Source organism: Ambystoma mexicanum, chromosome 10 (assembly GCF_040938575.1).
Source record: "Ambystoma mexicanum isolate Mex_15411 chromosome 10, UKY_AmexF1_1, whole genome shotgun sequence".
NCBI lineage: Eukaryota > Metazoa > Chordata > Amphibia > Caudata > Ambystomatidae > Ambystoma > Ambystoma mexicanum.
The window spans coordinates 374,838,579-374,862,255 of record NC_090932.1 but is presented as its reverse complement, the minus strand read 5'-3'; the positions used below and the strand labels follow the sequence as shown (position 1 = coordinate 374,862,255).

Here is a 23,677-nt window from a genome sequence, read left to right as displayed (position 1 = left end):
AAAAACTCACATAAAAGTCAGGACTAACGATGATGTCAGATTTCAGGAAATGTAAATTGCATACATGTATGATTGCACAACCCTTATATGCCTCCTATATGCATACAAACTCACATCAAAGTCAAACCACACTTTAATGTGAATTTGCATACATATAGGAGGGGTAAAGGACTTGTGCATTTCAAGACTACATCCAAGACACTTAGGCACCAAACACTCATTTAACATATGCTCCTACAGATGCTCCTACAACACACACACTTGTGCTACACAGTGTTACGATAGGCACTCTCACAATACACATGATTACAACACACACACTTATGAACCACACTCTTACAAACAGATGTACTTACAACACACTCTTATGACACACACATGGTTTCTGTTGATACTCTTGCTTAGAAGAGAATTCCTTACCATTTCGGTGGTGAACTGTCCATTTAGGTGGACATTGATATTTCTTCTGGGTGGAAGGCACAGTGAGCTAAAACATGGTTGTAGATTCTTCTGAGCAGGAACTATCCCTGACAACAGGTTACTTGGCCATGTTGGTTCTCAGTAGAGGAGCTCCCACAATGTTGTAAGGGTGTAATATATGTGTTATGCAAAGGTGGTTTGAATGTAGAATCCATTGTCAACTTTCAAAGGTCTACTCCTTTGTTTGTCTATGCATGTTTTCCTTCCATAGACAATAAGAGAAATCAATCAATTCTAAACATTAAAGATGTCAAGGGCATGTTGCAATATGTACATATAATTTAACAGATTCCATATGTGTAGGAATGGCATGTTTATGTTCCTCTCAAAAAAGGTTAGCAGGAACACTGGTCTTTAGCACTCTGATTGAAAGGACAGTGATTCCTGCTACTCTCATTACCAGCTGTGACCTAAGGAGAAGAACCTTAGGAGGATACCTGCAGTGAAGAAGAGCAGATGACTGTGTTCTGTTGAAGAGTGGACTCTAATCACCACCAGCGCTAATGGAAGTCATTCGAAACCCTATTGCTTCGCTTAACAAAGTGTCAGGTAATAACTTGAATAAACGATGAAAATGAAATATGCAAGACATTTTCTCAAATGAAAACACCGACATTTTGAAAAGAAAACGAGTGATCAATTGCAGAAATATATATTTTACTCCTGAATTTGAAAACAATCTAAATTTGGTTTGGGAGCTCATGGCTCGTGTAACTCTGTGAAGTTACTCGGACTGCAGGTCTAATGTCTGTTTTTGATTTTCCAAGCTCTTAATATGGCTCTTTATTTAATTTTCTCACACAGGCTTGCGCTGAAAATTAAGATACACAGTTCTGAAATTGTTTTATGTTCGGCACTTCTACAATTATTTAAAGCCTTTTGCAAGGGAGGCAAGACTCCCACAGGACTGCAAAGGTTTCTTTTAAAAAAAGTCAACTCTCTGGTGCCGTTAGAGTGTTTTTACGTATCATTGCACCCGGAAGGTCTTTAAAAAAAATGAAAAATGCCCACAGACTTATGGGGGAGTCCCTCCTTTGCAGGAGGATAGCAGTTATTTTAGAAGTGCAGATTCCCATGTATTGTATATGTAGATGCTGCACATGGAATTAGCGGTTTCTACGTTATTTCGTCGACTGCTTTTTCATCGTGGGACTTTTCATCGCCAACCTTTTCATTGCCAAAAACTTTTTTTTATTTTATTTTTATTTTTGGGGGGGTTCCCCCCAAACCCCCCCTCACTGATTTAATAATCATACCCCAACCACTATAAAACCCCCACCAAAACTTTTTTTTTAAAAAAAAGAGTTTTTGGCGATGAAAAGGTTGGCGATGAAAAGTCCCACGATGAAAAAGCAGTCGACGAAATGCGTGTATACCGGAATTAGCACTCCTATTTCCATGCACACAAATTGTTAATCACCACTTGTAAAATAATTCTGAGCACCCTTTAGTGGCAAGAAGGCCCCCACAGCAGTGTAACAAAAGAGTGATGGCTGCAATGTTTTGAATGAAGTAAATCCTCTGGCGTTGCTCTGGGCAATCCTCCAGAGCAACGTTCCCCATCTGTCCATGCCATTACAGAAGGGGAAAGAACATATGCAAATCTGGCATGGGCCAACCCCAACAGAGGCATTGCCCCAGACTGCTAGGCCACACCCCTAATGCACAAAACCACACGCTACACTGCTGGGCATTGTCCCAGCAGTGTAGCTTTGGTCACTGGCATGGAAAGCTCACGGCTCACTCTGGGCGTATCTGTTCCACTTGGGGTGACTTTAGCAAAACAAAATAGTGATGGTTGAAGGTTCTGAACGCAGCAAAGCCTCCCCGTCCCTCTTCAGTATTAATAAGCGCGTCATAAAAAATCAATTATAATTATAATTATATTTTCCCTGGGGCTTAATTGCCCTGCAGGAGACGGCCGTTTGACGCTGCACTGAGGGTGTACTGGCAAAACCTACGAGCCTAAACCCCACATGTTGAGAATATGAGACACATGAAGAAACGAGTTTGTCATTTGAGACTGGATTTGACATACGGGTGCCACTTGCAGCCGATACATTCCACATGGTCATTCTACGAGGCATAGGAAGGAATCATGAGGGCATTCAGTGCTGCGTGGAATGTGTGATGGCAGAACCGGTGTTCTACGTTAGAATAGAGTGACCATATCAGGCATAACATTGCATTATCGGATCATTTGAAGCAGCCAGAAGCTAAAGGTTTTGCCGAAACCTTTTTCTTTTTAGTAACAGGGCCAGTTTTTGTTCAGTGAAGATATGGAACAGCAGGACTGTGACCCATCACTGCTGAACGTAAGCGTGAAAGAGACAGAAAACAACTCCCCTGACATGTGTCAAAGTACCTTCAGACTTTCAAATGGGGTGTCACCCCAATCAGCCCATGAATGGGGCACGCTTGCCGTACCCTCCGCACTTGGTTTACAATCGCATACATTGTGATATTCTTCCGGTTATTACCGGTGAAGAAGGCGCTTTACTGCCCTTCCCCCCCCACCCCACTCACGAATAATCAGATCGGGACTGCTAATCTGGCATTTTCTTTTAACAAATTTATTATTCTGTGAACACAACTCCATTACAGAGAAGGATGTGAAAATAGACTGGTGCCTATTCTTCGCTCTCCTCCTCTTCATCGCTGGCGTCTGACAGTGGAAGATCCCGCAAAGTCTTCTGGGTCATGTAGCATTTGGTATCCATTGGGCATTCTGAATTTATAATTGCCTGGAGGTAAAACAACAACAGATATGATCGATATGGGTATTATTATTATTATTGTGAACTATATCAGACACACTTGATTGACATATGCTATTATAGCTTGACTTAATACGGATCCACCTTAAACCCTGGAAGGATGAAAGGGAATCATGAGGATTCAAGCCTGTCAGCTGGTGGTGTTAGGACAGGTGCTCCACCAACTCAAGCTTGGCAAACAGTCAAGCAATCCACTGACTTACTATTGGTAAAGCTGTGACCATAGCATAATCAGTGACAGTAGGGCAGGACCTGATTGGATGTGATTCTGTTACATGCTCTGTGCTACCATGACCTAATGCAGGTGTCTTTAACCTTTGGATCTATAGATTCTTTGGACTACAACTCCCATCAGCCTTAGCGAGCATAGTTAAAGGGGAGGGATCACAGGAGTCATAGTCCAAAATAGCCAGGGAGCTGCAGGTTGCACACCCCTGATTTAGTGCAAATATGTTCTTGGGATATTCCCTGCAAGCCCTTCATAGTGTTAGATTAAAAAGGTATAGTGTTATCTATGACAACTACATTTGTGGCTAAAAGGCTTGAAAATACAAACTGATCCAAATTTGACTAAAAATAGTATACACGGGTTTTAATTTCAGTTTGTATCACCAACAGTCTTCAAGCCTCATCAGGGTGCAGAAGGACTGAACTTGAAGAGTCAGTCCTTTAGGAGAGCTTTGAAAGTTTCAAGGCTGGGAATTTTATAAATGTGATCACTTAGCATATTGCAGAGAAGCAGAACCTCAAAACAATGGCAAAGCTTTTCAAAGAGGACCACTGAAATTTGGGGCCGTCCGGATAAGCTTACTGGAGGAAAGGAAGGGACAGACTTAATTTTGCATTAGGCACAAGGAGCTTCTTTGGCAGGTTTCAGCCCAAATTCAGTATGCTTGTGCAACAAATATTACATTTTTCAAATGTCTCTCTTACAGATGGCTGCCAGTCAAGGCCAGCATGTAAATGGGTTATATAGCTGAGTAAGGCTTAATTGGGAGGCATCCAGAGTTTGCAAGTCAGACCCCCTGTCAGTTCTTCATATAGGCCATTAAAGTTGCATAGTTTGGAGATACAGACAGAAGCAGTACAATATCCTCGTAGACAGGACTCCAGTGAGTACGGCTTTAGCTGAAGGACTGATGCCGTGATTTCAAGTAACACTCCTAAGCTCCAGATCTTTGTCAGAGAGCAGCTTCACCATGTTTGAGTAGATGTTTCTGGAGCCAAGCATTAGCAACACAGATTTAAGGATATTAAAACACACTTTACAGTGGTTTATCCAATCCCCAATAGTACGGATAATTGATGCATATGGTGTACCTTCAGATTTAGGTCCCCAGGAAACCAACCAGGCACTGGCTGTCATCCCTGTGGAACTCCAAACCTGATTCCAACAGAAAAAATCCCCCCAGGACCCCGTATACCAGATGATTTATAGGGGATTTAAACTTGCCCTGGCTCATCCTAAAGTGCCCACCAGTAAGGAATGGGCAGAACCAAGGGAGGATGGATAATGACGTCCCCCTCACTCATATCAAGAACCTGATAAATCCGTTATTGTCGAGGCTGGCAATTCCTAAGCAGGACAGAGCTGCTGCACCTGCCCAATATGTTTAATAGGTCAGCCCTCCCTATTACATGTGCCTTTTGTTTGGTTTGAACATGTTGTGCTAATGGAACATTCAGAGCAGCTACCAGATATGACCAAAAGCTATGCACTTAATGACTTACCATCTTCTCCTCCTTGGATGGGGGACTTCTTAGACATATGCAGATTGGCGCGTAGGCAATGTTTATGACTCCAATAATGACCATGAGCCAACTAAATCCAACGGCCTTCACAATGCCACCAGCTGCGGATGGACCTATTGGTAGAGAAAAACATGATATTGACATTTTGCATGCTCTTCAAAATGCTGCCTCAAATCACCCCATAATTGTTTTGGCGCACTATGTGCCATCTGGATGACTCTCTTTCACTCCAATGATATACATTTCTTTAGGGCAGAGGTCATCCACAAGATGTAATGGAAAGCAGCTTCCTTTAGCCCAAGCCATCAGTGTCAATAGTGAGTGGTCATGGGACTCATTGTCCAAATAATTTGGTGAGCAGCAGGTTTCAGACCCCTGCTTTAGGCTATACCTATTAATTCCTGGTCCAGGTCGTCATATATCAAAATACCATTTGACCAGAACATATCACAATTCAAATGCCTTATTATCACACTTAATCATACAGATCTGATTTAAACCCACTGTGTTGATCCAGACAGGAACTTCATTCAACAAGAAAAGAGCTAAGTAGATCATACAAAAACGTTCATTATTTATTTTCTCTAAAATCAAATCATATAATGTTAGATCACAACAACGTGACTATTCTCATCCCTTATATACACCTAAAAACCAGAAAAACACTGTTTTGCCCGAGTGTGGGGTCTACAGTACACCCTAAATCCTGGATGGTTTGCAATACCTAGGATGTTGAGATCCACCATACACACAAGTCTAGGGGGAAGATTCCAAATGTTTTCAGAATGATCTATCACTTTTCTCAAAAGCCTAGTGGCAGTGACTGCAAATCCTTTTGAGTCGACCTAGCCCTTTTCTGAAAAGTGTAGGGAGGGTTCCAAACATTTTGGAAGACTTAGCCCTTTTCTCAAATGCATTCAATTGGAGCTGGAGCCAGAATAACTAAATGATTCCTTAGTGCAAAAAAGTGGAGCAAATTAATTAAACACCAATTTTTTACTAGGGCAAACATGAAGCAGGCCCTATTTTTTGCTATTTATGCTGCTTAAAGTAATAACAAATGTGGTTACCACATTTATTTATATTTTATGCAGAAAACCACAAAAAAATCTGATTTACTTTTTCTCTATTGCAAAAATGTTCAGATAATGTGCACTTGGCCAAGACCTATTTGCTCCATTCATTATTATTTAAGCGGCAAAGGCAGTGGAAAATGCATTTGCTAATTATTTAGTAACAGTGCAAATGTTAATCTAGCCCTTGGCCCTAAGTAGTCTAGGAATCTCAAATCAACCCGTGGTTAGTCTGAGGTCAAGGGGTTTGTCTGATATTTAGGTGGACATAAAGGATACAATTAGTCACGTTATTAAGGCTTATTATCATAACACTTGATTTTATGAAAAATAATAAACACACATATTTTTGACCGAATTGCTTGTTGAATAAAGCACCTGTTGAACTGGTTAAGTGGGATAGAGTCAGTGGGCCAGACTCTGAAAAGGTAGCGCAAATGAAAGCAGCGCAGAAAATGCAATCATTTAATTTGTGCTACTTTCAGAAATGCTCAGGTCACCTTATTCTCAAAGGTGAATTGAGCAATTCAGCAGGGACTGAACAGTGGTGCAAATATGTGCTGCCCGGCCCCCTTCCATACTCCCAATATTAATGCAGAACAGGCTCCCAGCAACCATGTAGTTGCAGGGAGCACATTTCACTGTGACAGGCTATTAAAGGCTAAAATGCTTGGGAAAAAGCATTTCCATCCCTGTTTGATGGATAGAAATGCAAGCGTGACAGCAGAGGTTTAAACCATTAAAAGAATAATCATGATAGGGCCTGAAATGACCCTGTCATTAATTGTGCCTCCCCATGCACCTGGTCAACAGGCGCAGTGAATTTACTCTCCTTTTTGCATATTTAAAAGCGCATCCTGTTTATGAATTCTTGATGCACTTTTAAATGCACAGAAATGCTCCCTGATATGCGCAAATGCACAGTGTTGAAAAAGGGCATCTCGTTGAGTACATACAAGATGTGCTTATTAAGATTCCCTTCGAGAATGGGCCGATAATTTTTCTGGCACGGGCATTTGCGCCCCAAAAGATTTTGAGAATCTGACCCAGTGCCTATTGGATTAAGTTTGGCAGTAAGGCATTTGAATTGTGAGATATCTTGTCAAGCAATATCTTGATGTATCCCTTTCACTACACAAAGTTCTGGGTCTTCTGATGTCAGACAGAGGATCCATCTGGCATCACCAGTTCTTTCTTGTTCTTTTTTTTAGACCACAGCGTGTCCTAGGTATATATGGGTCACCTGCCTACAGGGGCAGCTTACCATCAAATGTCCTCACAAGTAAAGGTGATGAGCAGTTCCATGAAGTTTATCAGAATTTTTGGATACATTGATTTGCATTTGCTGGAAGGTTTCTGGAGTATGCACTTTTAAAAAGTGTCAGTTTTCAATTCTTATTGCAGGCTCTTTCCTGGCCTGTTGCCACTAATAAAGAACACCCTACATCTTCTCTACCTCACACCTGGGGTATTTCAAGATCTTATCATTATGGGGGAATATTTAGATGGTTGCTTTATAATTTATATCAACGAGAGGAGATTCATTCTTACCAATGGCAAAGCCCATGCAGAAAGCCACGTCTGCTATGGCATAGACACTCCCATACACGGATGCGTGGCGTAGGTCAACAAGATGCCCCATGATTGGCATCATGGAGGAGTCCACCATGCCTAAAAGGGAAAAGAACAGAGATTAGGCGCTGTCACTTTGATCGGGCTTCTTCATTCACAGGCAGAGAGCTCGCGTAGACTGAACAAACGTGTTATGCTCCATCATTAACTACCAAGGTATGGGTGTGCTTTGGTGGTAATGGCCCATGAGACTGAGCCTTTTTGGCCACCCCTCGGTGAGGGCTCAAATCGGTCACTACTGAGGCACAGTCCAAGGTAGTTAAAACGACTAGTACCCCAGGCCAACATCTGGGGTGCCCACGTGCCGACTTCTCATAAAAAAGACAAACTAAAATGGCCACCTGGTAAACAGGAAAGGGACATTTTCCCGTTTCTGTTTCCATGGTGTCTGGTGAGCAGTTGGGAGGAGGCACCGTAGCGGCACTGGGGACAGCAGCAGCAGGAAAAGAGGAGGAATTACATTGTGGTGGGGAGAGGTGTTGGAGTGGGAGGTGGGGATGGATTGTCTCGGATAGTAGGACTGCGGGTTGAGAAGAGAGTTGAGACCAAGGGCCCAAGCATCGGCAGGAAGGAAGAATATGGTCACTTGCAGAATGGTGTAGGGAGCTGGAAAGGAACCCATGCTTATCCTATCAGATATTGATCACATTCCATGCCTCCTGATTCATTAAAGCCAATCTTGTAGGTGCTCATTGTAGGAGGTTTAACCTCTACCCTTGATTACAGTCTAGAGTAGGTCACTATATAGTCCCAACAGGGGATCCTACCAGCTACCTTGGTTTACCTATTTGTTGTGGTGGGGTAGGACATGATATGGGGTAACATGGTTATCACTTTGAATAAAGTAGGACACCACACAGAGATATGCTTAAATACTTTATATCTCTTTCAAAGAAGGTCCACAAAATATGCAAGGTGCAAGCCAGTGTCTATATACTGAAGCCAACAGATTGTAAAAGTAGCGCTTGTTACAGAGCTACCATGGGGTTTCTGTCATCCGGGGGGAGGTATGTGGGCTCGTTTGTGATAGTCTAAGGACTAGTGTGCTTTGCCTCCACTGGCATTAGAGTGCTTCATGCTTAGGTGGAAAGAAAGCAAAAGAAAAGTGCTTTTTGGTTGGGTTTGTTGCAGTCCTTTTTGACACAGCGGAACCTCCGCTCTGACAATGCATCATGTGCAGTGAGTTCCATTGGGGATGTAGAAGGATGAAGAAGCTCCCGGCAGAGGTGTAAGAGATGATGTCATACATGCTTGTGCTGCAAGGGGAATGAGGGTACCGGTCCTGATGTCCTTATTGGCTCTTATCCTGAATCAGGCTTTGCAATGCAAGCCTCAGAACCCTGACAGTTACAGAGCATCTGGGGGCATGTGCTCTAGCCTCTTTATCAACATGGTCAGCAAAGTGACCAGGTTACATAAGTCTTCCTCATTGGAATTCAGTTAGAACCATGCAACTCGGCTGCCACTGCATGATTAAGGAAGAATGGCAACATGCTTTGGCCTCTCCCCAGTAATTCAAGGTTTGCTACATCCCTACAGGAGCATACATTTGCCATCAGGCGGAGTATTGCCAGCTTTTAGGCTCAAGCAATGCCTCCTCGTGATTTGTACTTAGGTTGACATCTTTCGCCTTGTTTCAGGACTCATCGGCTGGAATTACCCAATAATGGAGCAGGCCATTTACTTTTAAGGGGTACAGGGGCAGGATGGGAATCCCAGGCCCCAATAAGAGAAATGCTCCTTTTCAAATAGTTTGGCAGCCACCCAAACAGCAATTCATTCATATTTCATAGTCAACTTATGGGGTTTCTCAAGATTGAATTTAGAGTTGAATCCCAGACAACATTCAAAAACAGGTCATAACTGGTTATGTCAAAAGAGACACTCATTCTCAAATGCAGGCAATAGTCATGATGATGGATGGCCACACCCACATCCCACCCATTCAAAGAAATATGACTGATTATTTATATTGACAGATTATATAGCTATTTGCCCTGATGATGGACGAGTTGCCTGAAATGCATTGGCATTTTTTTGCATTTTTTGGCAAACGCTGACGAGTGCATTCTTTAATTAAATAAAACATAGCTGTTTTTTTCACAAGATATCAGAGTCAATGAGGGCTTATCAGGGGAAAAGGTGGGTAAGCCAGGTTAGTAGAGTAAAACAAAGAGAGCTTTGCACCAGATTGGCAGGGGGGGACTTTCTGTTTCACAGCATGACTTTACTAGATTGGAGAAGATGGGGATTATTCTTCAACGGGAGGGCCAGCACTCTCTATTTGGGCAGTACTCCCTGAAAGCCCCTGGGCAGTTCCATGATTAGTCCTAGAGATTTGCTCCCCGCCGAGGTCAAGCCCTTGAGGTATGGCGGATCTCAGACACAATCGAGGATTCTCACCTTGTATAGCCTAATCGACTTTAAGGTCTCATGTGTTGTGGACTTCAAATGTAAATCCAACGAGATTGGGTGAAAACCTCCATATATCCCAAACCGTAAGTAAGCATTCTTTTTCCACAGCTGCTCATGTCTGTTCTCTTTCCAAGAGCCGACAACTAATGAAGGTTACAGAGTCTACTCTTCCCTTCTCAGCACCCACTCCCAGGTAGGATGACTCAGTTGGAACAACGAAAGGCTGTCCTCAAAGCACTAGTGCTTGGCTCAAAACAACTTTTAACCCTTGAAATGCTTTCTGTTACTCACTATTCTATAATACTCAGGGTGTTTGTTTGCGGAAAGGGTTGTTGGAGGGACTGGTATGCTTCAATAGTTGGGCACACAGTTTCTATAATATACAGTGACTACTAAAGGACTATCCTCTGCGTCTAAGTGCGGGTGGCTCTTAATGAAAAAAACACTTTTCTTTGAGATCCCATGGCTGCGGTATGTAAAAGCATTCCTTGTGAAAATAAATGCACATCGACGTGTAATCACACAAACTATTCTGGATGTCCCCGTAGCACGGCCATTAATAACACAGGTGATATCATTCATTAAGAAAAGATATGAATAACTGGAATTATTAAACTCGTTCAACCACAAACATGTCATATTAACATCACGTTCGATCCCAAAATATCTTCGGCAAATAACCCAGATAAACGAATTTTAATTACCAGAGCAAGATTTCGCTGTCACCCTCTGTGAGCAATCACCTCACGATGGTTAGACAATTTCAAGAGAAAACAATGCATCTTATGTCATCCTTCAGAGGATCTTTTGCATTTTATGTTTTTTTGCCCTGGCATACAACACGATCAGGGCAAGAACCCTGATCCCTGCAGAGAAACACCCTTTATTCAGTATTGCCCAGCTTTGCTCTTCTTATTATGGGCTGGCACACCGAAGGCCAGCTAGAGCCTATTGCTGTACCTGAGGCAGGCCTTGTCTAGAAGGAACTTTTTACTTGCCTCTTAAGAAAAGAAAACGCCACATTAATGGTATAGGACGGTTTGGCTTCGTTTATTCACATCCACTTTGTATGTGTTATTAGTGGGTTCATTGAACATCTTGTCACTACCATCTCACAAAACAAGTTTTTGTTTTGTAAAAGGAGGCTTTCACTCTATGCAGATTCTTGTGTGCTGTTGTTGTATTTATTGAACACCTAGTCACTTGCTCTTTATGAATACCCCTGGATACAAAATATATTTTAACATTGTGTGGGGTGTGTGTTTTAAGGAATGTTAGCAGAATGGCCTGTTTCTTAACCATTAATTCAGCTCTATGAATTACGGATGTTTTTTTTTATAAAATACGTATCAAGACACTTGAATACTGCGAAACAAACTTAGTTTGCAAACTATTTTTTATTTGACATATAGTATGTACATCATAATGAATTTTAGCGAGCATCGATGGATTGGTGTGTCTTTGACAATTTTTATCTCTATGTGTTGTGAATGGTTGTTATGTTTTTATGGACCTCCTGTTTCGAAATAAACAATGATTGATTGATTGAAAAAACACATGAATCGTGGCCTGGATATGCCTCATCTTGCCAAACTCATGTTCAAGTTACACCAGAGATATTGTCCCCACTTGTCATTTAGAGTCCTTGTTGATCAGTTTGGCTCTCTAAAATTCCTGCTGCACATTCCTCAGCTGGATGACATGCTCTTTCCAACTGGAGCTAAACAACAGCAATGCAGCATATGTACGGGAGCAAGGATCTTTCATCCCAATGAGAGCATTGTTCACCTGCCTTTACAACATGGACGATACATTCTTTGAATCAAAGGGCATTAAGCCTTTAGGGTTAGGGAATATAGTGTTATCCTTGGAATGAGGGCCACGGTGGTTTGGCAGTACTCCAAAGTCAAAAGTCACCAGGAAGTGAGCTCATATGTTCTTGGGCTGGGGTGTGTACCTGCTTTCAGGGCATCATTACTCTATATAATCAAGCAAACACGTATATAAGTAGGTCCCTCATTTATAAACCCCAGCAAGGCAGACTTCAACCCTGTATTCTGGGAGGGTTCAATCACCCCTAGATCCAATATGTTAGCTACCTTAGCCATGATGTTCTCTCTCACCAACTCTATTATTCTGAAAATGTTGCTCTTAGCAGGCAGACTGCGCCGGATGCTAGCATCACGTGTGAGCTCTGGAGTCATTTATCAAAGAAAACCAGGCGAGTAGAGTTGTGCAGTCCGATCTGAATGTCAGTTGTGCAGAGTTTCAGTCCTTCCAATGAGCCATCTGTGGGTCTGCCTTGCAGTAAGTCCAGGACATGCTCACTTTCTCCACCTTCCTGCTCAGAAACTACAATCTATTGGACAAGCAAGCAAGCCCCTTTGATAACATTGCACAATGTCAGTTCGCATCCTGGGGCTGCAGTGATGTTTGCAGTGTGGGCCTTACCGATAGCAAACCCAAGTCCTGCATTTGGGCCAATCAATCCATAAATGTTGGTAGCAAACGGAACCTTTGGGAAGAGAGAAAAGAATGAGATTATTGGTGCCATTTGTTTTCATAAACAATGAACGTCAAGGGTTTGCATCTGGAAAACATTAAAATAACCAGAATAAGAATATTCCTCACTATTTTCAAAACACTTCAAACCCTTTCCCGCCAGCAGAAACGACCCTATTTAAAGTTACCACTAGACAGGCTTTACACCGGCGATCACCAGCAGAAAGCTGGCTGAAAATCTGCTGGTCCCCATTGCCATGCATGGAGACTGGCAGATTTTCTGACAGCTTTCCTTGACAGATTCCCGCTATGGCGGTCAAGTGCCAACTTAAAATTGGGTGGTTTCTGAGGGTCGAAAACGGGTGGATTTTACAATCCACTGAACGCTAAATGAGGCTCATAGTTTGTTCTAGGTATTACCGAAATTGACCTTTTACAATGACCTTTTGTCCTAATTGACCTAAGTATAGTGGTCCTAATTGACCTTCTGCACAATTGACCTTTATATTATTTTAGTTATTTTATATATGTATTGGGTTGGTTTTGGATTATAAACAATATAATGGGATTGGGTAGGGGGCTGCCGTTGTTTTTTGGATTGGGTGGGGTGTTGCGGGGGGTTTCCCCCCGCATATATGTCCTAATTGACCTTTTAAATTAGGTCGATTCTCCTGAAGGTCAATTCTCCAGAGGTCAACTGGGAAAAGGTCAATTAGTATGCAACTGTGTTCTATGTATTGCCAGCTCCACCAAGCTCAGTGATGTAACACATCAGACTGTCATTTCCATGCTGCCAGACAGTGCACAACACACATGAACCACAGAACCAACAATAACCGTCTCATGGCCACTTAATCCCACTTTCCCCTCGGGATCACGCCTGGAGACTCCTCCACTTTTATTCACATTCCAAATTCGAGTTTATATATATTACTGATGTCTTGTAGTATGTCTAGTATCCTTGCTCCGCATGGCTGAAGCCCAATGCTTGTCGCCAATCTTCGCCTCCTTCGCAAAGGTGTTATTTACCTAGTCTCTCCCCATTCTACTGCCCCCAGTTCTCCCAAAGCCCTTGACTGATTGCTCCGTTGGTGACGAAACTGTCAATGCCACAAATGTCACCCTGAAACAATTAGCCTGCTGAAATCATAGTGCCTGCTTCCTAAGGCACATGCTGGTTGATATATTTTCTTTTTCACTCACCTCAATAACCAGGTGTATGTATTAAACAGAAAGGCACCACTCTGCAACAGGGAACGGGTTTAAAAGGAAGAGGCGCTTCCAGAGCATACCACTTTACCAGTGAGGTATTAGCTGTCTGGGTTTTGAACACTGCCTAAATGTTAATCATACAACAGTATTGCCAGGAAATAACACCCTTTTCTTTCCAGAATAATGCATTTCTCATTGATTGGTCCTGATTTCTCCTCTGCTCATTTTTTTTTGTGGCAGATATGTTCTGTTCTACACATACAACAATCCTTTTACCTGTGTGGCAAAAGTCACTCTTAGGTAGCAATTGATGGTAGCAATTGGTGAAGTCACACTGTGTGAGACTACATAAGACATATATGCTTGGTATTAGGTAACCCACCTTTTGGTATAGGTCTGTACTAAACGCAGTAGTGTGACTGAGAAGCCAAGAGGGGGACATGTGAGCTGTAGAGCTGTACAGATGAAATCAGTCAATACAAGTAACACTTACACTCTCAAGGTTTCAGTTGTAAATATATATTTATTTATTTGTCAGTTTTAGTAAAGCATTCTTTAAAAAGCCAATTGTTTTGAACAGTCAAGCAAACTTTGGAATCACTTTACAAAGTCAATACATTTGGTCAATACTCTTTAAACATGCTAATACATTTCTCCTACACCCTGAAGTGACTTCACTAACAAGGATAGTATTGCGTTTATCATAAACACCAATATACTTTTTAGACTCTTGGTTTCAGGAAGAAGGGTTAAGGAAATAGAAAGGTTATAACATACTTTATTATAACAGAAATATAGTTTGAATCCTCTAATGAAATCTAGGTAAGCCTTTCCCAGTAGTAAAAGTGTTACAACCTATGAAGCGACAAGCAATGCCAAAGTCAATTGGACCAAGTCGATAGTTCTGATGCACTTCTTGGATAAAGTCTTTCACAAAGTGAGATAGTACAAAAAGATCACTAAAGCAACACAAGCTGTTAGGCCTGTGCAAGTGGAGTTCAGATCAACTCAAAAAGCTAAGCCAGTGCACTTCTTAAGTGAGAGAGCATGACTTGTGGTGATAAGGTAAATACCCCAAGCCCCCCAGGATCTCTGGTTTGAAGAAAGTGTTCCAGCTGGATTCTTCTTTGCTACAGCCAAGCGGACCGTTGTTCCTGAGCCTCAGTCATGGGGACAAGAGCGAGGATGTCTGGCGGGCTCCTGCGGTAGTATTTGGGAGAGGACTTCTTCAGCTACAGATTTTCTTGGATTCAGCGCCTCTTCCTGGTTTTCTTGCCTCGTAAACAGCACTGATGAACAACGAATATCCCTGGTTGGACTTTCCTTGCTCCCTCGGTCCTGGACTCTGGTGAAGGGACTCTGGATTGGGATTTCCTGCTTCTGGAGTGTTCGTAGGAGGCTCCTGGAGCTTTTGGCCAGATTTGTTCGTGGAAGATGTTGCATTCGATAATGGACACTCGACCCCTGACATTGTGCTTCTGCAGCACTGGAGAGACACAGCAAGTAGGGAATTGTGCAAAGTGGAGTTTGTCACAGGGCTAGTTGGTCCCACCAGCCCAAGGGGAGAATTTGTTAGATCCGAAGCTTCTCTGTTGATGCAAAAAAGGAGGTCAGCACAGCAGCAGGGCTTACTGGGCACTACGAGGACCTGGGGGTTGCAGCAGGATTCTCTTCAAGATTAATTCTTTGGATGTTTCTTCCAGTGGTCGATTCTGCCTGTAGTCCCAAGAACCTCACCTTTTAAGCTTGTTCTCATTCATTCACAGCCCTATGCTGTCAATCACCCAGCAGGGTGGTTGTCCTCCCTGGACAGCCAGCTGGCCAATCAGGACTGGTTTCGATCAGGCACACCTAGAGACAAAGAACAGGGGAGTTTCGGGACCCTCCCTCACTTCCTGTCCTTCCAGACACACTGGAGCCAGGGGCAGGCTCCAGGGCTGAAGCTCGCCAAAGGCAAAACACACAAAGGGCTCAAACCTATCTCAATTTACAGAGTAAAAGCCAGGAAAGACCCCACATACAGAAAATGGCAAAAAAGGAAGACAGGGGCCATTTTGACAAAATGGACACCCATGCGTGCTGTACTGCAGCTGAGGGTGCAGCCTGCGGTAGAAACGCACATTGGTAGTAAAAAGTAAACCACTGGTGCCAGCCATTTAAAGTAGTAAGGGTAACAAAAAATGTTACATGAGAAAGCAGAATAAGGGGCTATTAGGTAACCCCTCAGCACTCCACAGTACTCCACATAAAATGGTGTGTGCTGGACCTTACAAAGTACAAAGATAAGTAAGATCAATTTCCCTTTACTATTCTTGAGAACAGTACTTCACCCAAGAAAAGGTATTTAAACCTTAAGAGAAATCCAAGGGACTTCTCAGTGACACTGCACTGAGGGTGCTGTTTGTCACCATACAAAACGCAGAATCTCATGGAGTGTGTCAGACTCCAAAAACAGTGAAAACATAAAATCCTAGTCAGGGAAAAACACAGGAGAGAGTCAGAAAAAGGTCACACTCACTCATGAGTTAAAATTAAAAAGTTCTAGGTCCAGCAAAGGAGCTTGGGGGTCTGTAAGGTGGGAGGAAATTAGTACAGACATGAATAGTCTCCCTAACAGTCACAGGCAAAACTCAGGTCCTAATGTGTGCAGTGTGTAAAAATATCATATAAAATTGCCCTCACAGACAAGTGATATGACTGCAAGACAATGCACGTTTGCTATCCCTTTTTCATATTGACTAATAAGTGGTGCTTCAGCGCTCCCTAATGAGGCACAGATCTTGGTATAACATGTTTAGGAAGAGATAGCATTGCGAAGTCAGTACAGTGCTCAAAGGACAACAGGCTGCTTCGTTTTATGTCTGGTGGCACTTTAGCAGAAGGATCAGTTATAGCTCAGATGTTGCACTTTAGCGCCACCATTGGTTTTGGCTTCAGCACTATCATTAGTTTAGCACAGATGGAACTTTAGTTTCTATGTGGTTCTTCAGCACCATTTAGTGAGGCTGTATTGGTTTGGTGCAACTACTTTATTTAATATAATGTGGTGCTTCAGCATCACTTACTGAAGATATATAGTTTTTCTTAACACATGATGCTTGAGTGCCATGATTGTTTTGGCTCATCAACACCATTAGTTTTGGTTTGTTTCTGGCACTTTAGGTTCAACTTGAGTGAGCAAACTATATTATAAAAAATATATGCGATGTGACGTGCAACAGTCAGTGCACACTTAAAGACACTTGGGGGTCGGTTGGGCGATGGGACTGTTACAACGCTTCACTTCGCTCCTGTGACTCTGCTTCTTTTGAGATGTAGCTCGCTCTTCCGGTCTGTCTGCCGGAGACTAGGGTGGAGGCCTACAAAATAACAGTTATTTAGTTTAACAAAACTAACCCTGTTGGTTTTGTCAGTGATTTTAAGTAAGTGGGTCTGTCCACTGGAGCTTTGATGAAAATAGTTCTGTGTTGCATAGTGCCTACGGTATAAATGACACACCAGAATGGCCAAGCCCATGCATAGACATATGATTAGAATAATAGTTCTATTGGGGGTATTTCATTTTCAGCATCATGTGTGTCCTATTCAGCCACTACCACAGACCATATGTTAAGTGTCTTTTATGCTGTACATGTCATGCCTGAAGTGGCCATATAGCACCGAAGGAGTCTTGTCCTGATAATCACAATGTATAATGTACTCCGACCAGGTGTGAAACCAGACAATGGTCTGTGGGTGGAATAAAAGTGGAAAAGTTGAAAGGGAAGGGGAAGTAGGAAAGAGACTAAACAGATGAAGAAATTATAACGTATTGGGGTGCTAACGGGAGTGGCGTTCATGTGTAGCGTGTGGTCATTCGATCACATGGCAATTGATTGCGAGAAGAGGGGAAAAAGTCACCCAGGATGGCTAGCAGTTTTTCATGAAGTCTGTTTCTAGTACAAGGCAGGAGTGCTACTAGAGAAAGTCGCAGCAGGGTTGTTGTTTAATGGCCTTAAGAGGATCTCAAGTGTGCCCTTGAAGTGTGGAGGCTTCTTCGCCAGATAAGGTTATTCATCTTCACTACTGATAAACCTGGAGAATAATCTGGGTTGCCAAGCCAGCAGACAGGAGTGCCAGTGCCATAATGTGGCCATCTACAGGTGAATGTGTGGGACGCTAGAGGAAGAGCGGTAAGAGGAAGGTCAGGAATCTTAATCACCCGCCAGAGGCAAATCGGCTTGACCACAGGGACGTCAATTCACCAAAATGCCGGGGGTAGCAGAAGTGACATCATACGACCCTTGACCTCTGATGACTTCACAGGAAGAAATGTCATTTGACCCATCCTGTAGTGACATCACGGGAAGCAATGGAACAAAACCTTTCACCCCTTGACAAAACAGGAAGTGGCATCACATAGCATTGTTCCTAAGTACACTATGAAAAATATGGTTATGATATCACAATAATGTGATATGCATTTGATACAAGAATGGATCACCATATGTATCGTTAAAATTAGTGTGTATAGGTATATTACCAAATTACTGTGAATGCAAGCAGGCGTCCAAGGCCAAATGATAATGATGTGTTATTATATAACACTTAAGCTTAAGTGCTTTATACAGAACAAATATACTCACAATATCACCCAACTTGTGTTGGTACTCATTTATCGACCTCAGAAGGATGAAAGGCTGAGTAGAGGTGTTTAAGAACAGACTAAATCAGTGACTCACCTCCTGAACTGTGCCTGAAATAAACCTTTAATGAGTCTAGCAATTATTGTATAGAATTCCAGAAAGACACATTTATGGCCCTCATTACGACCCTGGCGGTAAGTGTTTAACGGCGCCGTAAAAGGCTACGGCGCCGTTAAACACTTACCGCCTGATTACGAGGTCCCTTTGAGGGTTGGAGACTTTAACGCCTGCTTTTTGCAGGCGTTAAAAATCCAACCCGCAAAGGGACCTTGGAGCTAATTACGGCACTGTAATTTACGGTGCCGTAATTAGCGCCTTCCCCATTCCCATTATGCCCTATGGGGGCAAAAATGGGAATGGGGAAGGGGCCATGGTGAATGGGGAATTACCGCCTGCCAACCTTCGAATGGGGCGGTAATTCCACCATCCACCATGGCGGAGTCGGTGAGTTACCGGCATGGACCATGGTGCTATTAGCACCATGGTCCAGCGCCTGGGTCGTAAGGAGGGCCTATGTGTTGTTCCTAATCTTTCTCATTTAGGGTCAGTGCAGAAAGTGTTACACTTGTGGAACCCCATGTTTTTTAAGAGGCCTGAACAAGAAAGCAAGACACTCCAGAAACAAGGAGCCACATGGCTACAAAAAAGCACAAAAAAAGGTAGCAGGCGCCCCTCTCTCGAAAGAACACGGCATGATAACCTGCTTAGTGGTTATTAACCACTTTGAGAGTTCGCAGCCATCTGCTTTTTGCTCACTGTACCATTGGCCACAGCCCAGGAGATTACATTTAAAAAAATAAATGTTTAGGGGTAGCAAGAGAGACCTTGGAGGTGGCAAATGGCGACCCCCAAATGACATCCCTGCTTGACCAACGCTTGAGCACTAGATGAAGGATGAGACTGAGTGTCAAATCTGTTTATCCACCAAAAGAGGTATGAGGCCAGCATGCAAAATCACAGTGAGAAAGAACCAGGTGCAGAGCAGCTGAATGGAGAAGAATCTTGGAGTAAGATTTACACTAACATATGGAAAAACAGCACAAAATAGTCATAAATAGCTATAAAGTTGTACAGCCCAGCACAGCAGATATTGGAATAACACAATGGGAATAACAAGGAACCATACACTGAAATGCTTTATAGAAAGGGACCTGTGGAGAAGCACCCAATAAAATAAACCATCATTATAGAATAATGTATCATCTCCCAGCTTATGGAGCAATTATACCATGGGGATAACAAGGGCTCGTGTTTCAGAAGGGACACCCATGAGCACAGTTACAGTGAGGGTAAATAGGGCAAAGAAAACTGGGATGGCGTGCGTTGCCTGGAAGAAGACTGGCCTGCAAATGGGCTGGGCGTGGGATGGAAACTGGGTGCAGGCATCCCAGCAAACAACCACATCAGTGACACTGCGTTAGGAAAGCAGGGTGCCCAGGAAAGGCTGCCCGGACTTCGGGAGGGTGAGATCGCTTGGTTTTGATGTGGGCAAATGGATGTCAGGCAGCGCTTCTTAGAATGTCTAAGTCTTGAACAGTGTACCATTAATTGGGAAAGATTTAAAGCCATGTCAGGCACAACACTAGCAGTCCTGGTTTCCCGCCCAAAAACACATTGCACCTGGTACTTGTAGTGCAGAATGTACGATCTACAGGAATGCTGAATGGTGTGTGCTAGCAGAGCAGGGACTCAGAGAAGATGACGAGAGCACTGTACCTGCCAATACATACATTATTACACAGGAGAGAGAGAATGAAGTAGTTGGGGGAGGTTTGTCTGCAATAGTAGCTTCAGAATGTTCGCACTCAGCAGTTGCACTGTTCGTTTCCCTGGTTGGCACTATTCCTAGCTGTCATCCAGATAGAGAAAAGGTGAAACGAAACCTTATTACAACAAGGATCATACATGCATCACTAAAGACAAGTAAAGGAGCTTCAGGGAAAAACATGACACCCCAAAGAGGAGTATTAAAGACACGTTTTACATAACCTTTCATGCCGGATCTCAATCTGGTGCTTTGTCCCAGAATAGGGCCCTCTCTCCCCACCATTCCAGGAGTTCTTTAATTTAAAAACCCTGTCCCAGATTGGAGACGGTCCTGATTTTGGGGAAAGGGAATGTAGCAATTGTAATTGTAATTGTTCATTCATTTGTATAGTGCGCTGGGCCCGAAGGCATCTGGGCGCATTACAGATTGCATAGTTACGTAAAAACAAAGACATAATGTACAGGAACAAGCAGACATCCCTTTTGTGGCAAAGGATATACATATCTGCACAAGATGATTTACAATGAGTACCGTTTCTTACTTAAAGGTGAACTATTAGGAAAGTTCAGTTAGGTATGGGGAAACAAGCATATGAGCACCGGTACAAATGTCAGGTGCACACAAGGATGTACAAAATATTTTTGTGGCAAGGATATACCTCTTTACACAAGATAATTGACGTTACATTTTGTTTCTTACTTAGAATTAAGTACAGGGATGTAAGCACATGCAGTCATTGGTCTCGGAGTGTAGCCACCTCTTGACATTAGACTTAAAGGAGTGGAAGGGAGATGTGGCTCTTAGCTGATTCGGGGTCTCTTACCAGAAAGATGCTCAATTTAATGGGGCTGGAGAGATTCCTGGTTTGGGATGCTGTGATGCGCCTCTACTCTCAATGCTTGTAGCGGCTGTACCATCCCAGTGATGTGGCCTTCTCCTCCAGACTAGATTTGTGATGGGTATCTAGGCTCTACGTTAAAACAACGGGGTAAAAAACACTAAAAAACACTAAGGCACAAAACAACGTATTTTTTGGATCTAATTCCCAGAATTGTTTTTCTTTTTTTGCATTTTTTGTAATGCAGGGGTCACCCCACGCAGCACCCCCGCATGCCCCGCCTTCATTTATTGTCTAACGCAACTGCCATCTATTTATTTTAAAAAAGGTGGACAAATCCTAAATGTTTTCCATTAAAAAAATGTCGTTGTTTTGTGCCTCGGTATTTTCTCACTCGTTTTTTGTGGGGAATAGGAATATTCTACACCAACAGAAGCCTGTCAAGCTCTATGTGCTATCAGGTATTTGCTTTCAGGCATGGCTGAGGCTCCCCGTATCACCAGGGCACACAGACGGGATGCTGCACAATGTATATTCTATTAATCTTCCTTCTCACATCGAACTCGCTGAATGATGTTTGAAACACACCCCACATCTTTCCAATGTCCGCGAACTGTCCGGACTGACCTTTATGTTTCCTTCTCCATCCTTGTTCCCTTCTGCTGCGCCCAGTATTGCTCTTAACTGTCTCTGTACCACACTTAAGGGAAAACCCAGCCCCCCCTTTTAAATGAACCTCACTGTGAGGTTGTCTGCCAACCCTCAGAACCATTGAGGCCGGATGTAAATGAATGTATTGTATGACAAGACCATGAGCCCACAAAGGATTGAATTAGATGCAAATTGAACAATGGGTTCAGTGGGCCTCATTCCAACTAGGGCGGTAAGGGTTAACGGTCACCGGTAACAAGACTGGTGCCGTTAAACCCTTACCACCCTACTACGAGTTCCCTTTGCGGGTCCTTCCTTAAGGACGGGACCTGCAAAGGTACTTCAGAGCTAATAACGGTACCGTAATTTACGGTACCGTTATTAGCTCCATCCTCATTCCCATTGAGCCCTATGGGGGCTCAACTGGGAATGGGGATTGACATTTTCAATGGGGACTTACCGGTCCTGCAAAGGTCGGACTAGACTGGTAAATCCCCATTGAACCAGGGCGGACACGGTACCGGTATTGGTGCTAGTCATGGCGCTAATAGCGCCATGACTAGCGCCAACCTCGGAATGAGGCCCAGTGAGTCATGAAAAGGAAGGTCTTCTTTGGTGGGGACCACCAAGAATAAAGGTTTGTTTGAAATTGTGGAGGGCTCCAGAGAGATAATTGCAATTCTGTAATATGTTGAAAAATAAAAGGATTACACAAAAAAAAAATCTTAATCAAAATGAAATGAAAATGTATTGTTTCCCAAAAATCAGATGGGAAAAGTGTGTTATTTATCTCGTATGAATCAGGAAACCAGACAGGAGAGTAAGCAGTGTTGTGACAATAGATGTTCCCTGCAGAAGGCGCCAATGTCATGGGGAACACAGAATGTGCACTGATAATAAAAAGGTCCCATTTTACCGGGCGGTGCAGAGTTGGCAAAAATCTGGTGATGTGGTGATGTGTCTGTCATGTCTCTGATCTCCTCTGACTACCCGACACCATACCAGAGATCAGGAGTCGGGGTTTTCCCACCCCCTCTTGACTAAAACAACTGGCAACAACCTGGGGAAATGCGGACAATCATATATGCACTCAATTTCTCACCCCATCTGGCATGGCGAAAAGGTGCAAACAGTGTAGGTGACGCAGAGCCGAGCTCTCTAGTTTTAGTTTGGCCCATTAGGTGGCGCTTTAGCACCACCACCTATTAGCCAAAACTATTTCATTAGACTTCATATAGGGATACATGGCACATGAAGAGGGATACAAATATTGTGGATGTTGTTTGGTTATTGCCCACCCCTTGACTGCCCATGGCCATGCTAATCAGTATGGCCATTCCCGCCCAGTTCCTGCCACTCCTTCACTGAAGTCCTGTTAAAAATAAGCATTGGCAAAGACAACAGTTTTGGCTTGTGTATAAGTATCCGGCATTTGCCAGGCACTGATATTAGATGCCCATGTACTCGCACCATTTTGCGCCAGCTACCATCAATCGGCAGTTAATACCACTACGGCAGTGCCTGGCAAGTGCCTTTCCCAGGTCGACACCAAAAGCCCAAACTGTTGGCCTTGCCAATGCTTGTTTTCAGAGTGACACGTTCTGGGTTGTGAGCAGCGCCCAGAGAAGGGAGCGTGTACAGGCGGCTCGGCGCTGGAAGATTAAAAAATAAATAATAATAAAGGAATCCTGCATGTCAAAGAGAAGCAAAATCTGAGGCCCTACAGTTGCCTCTGGGAATCATAAAGACCCCCTCCCCTTCCTGAGCATTCTGCCACTTTTAAAGGCACCACTTTCCAGGTCAGTGAATACCATGATTGTGGCATGTCTGCTAATGATAAACAGACCCTGTACCCTTCAAGATGACAACGAGATAAGAGCACAGCTGATACA

General features: G+C 43.2%; 1 protein-coding gene across 2 annotated transcripts in view; it reads right to left on the bottom strand.

Moving 5' to 3' along the window:
* Positions 1-3,032: 3,032 nt before the first annotated feature.
* SLC18A1 (solute carrier family 18 member A1) overlaps positions 3,033-23,677 on the bottom strand; it is a 367,959-nt gene continuing 347,314 nt past the window's right edge. For both annotated transcript variants that reach the window (XM_069617961.1, XM_069617962.1), the window contains 4 exons: positions 12,581-12,644; positions 7,634-7,753; positions 4,989-5,122; positions 3,033-3,224 (listed from right to left, as the gene is read on the bottom strand). In XM_069617961.1, the coding sequence (XP_069474062.1) occupies positions 3,111-3,224; positions 4,989-5,122; positions 7,634-7,753; positions 12,581-12,644 (432 nt within the window). In that variant the 3' untranslated portion in view covers positions 3,033-3,110. The remainder of the gene's footprint in view (positions 3,225-4,988; positions 5,123-7,633; positions 7,754-12,580; positions 12,645-23,677) is intronic.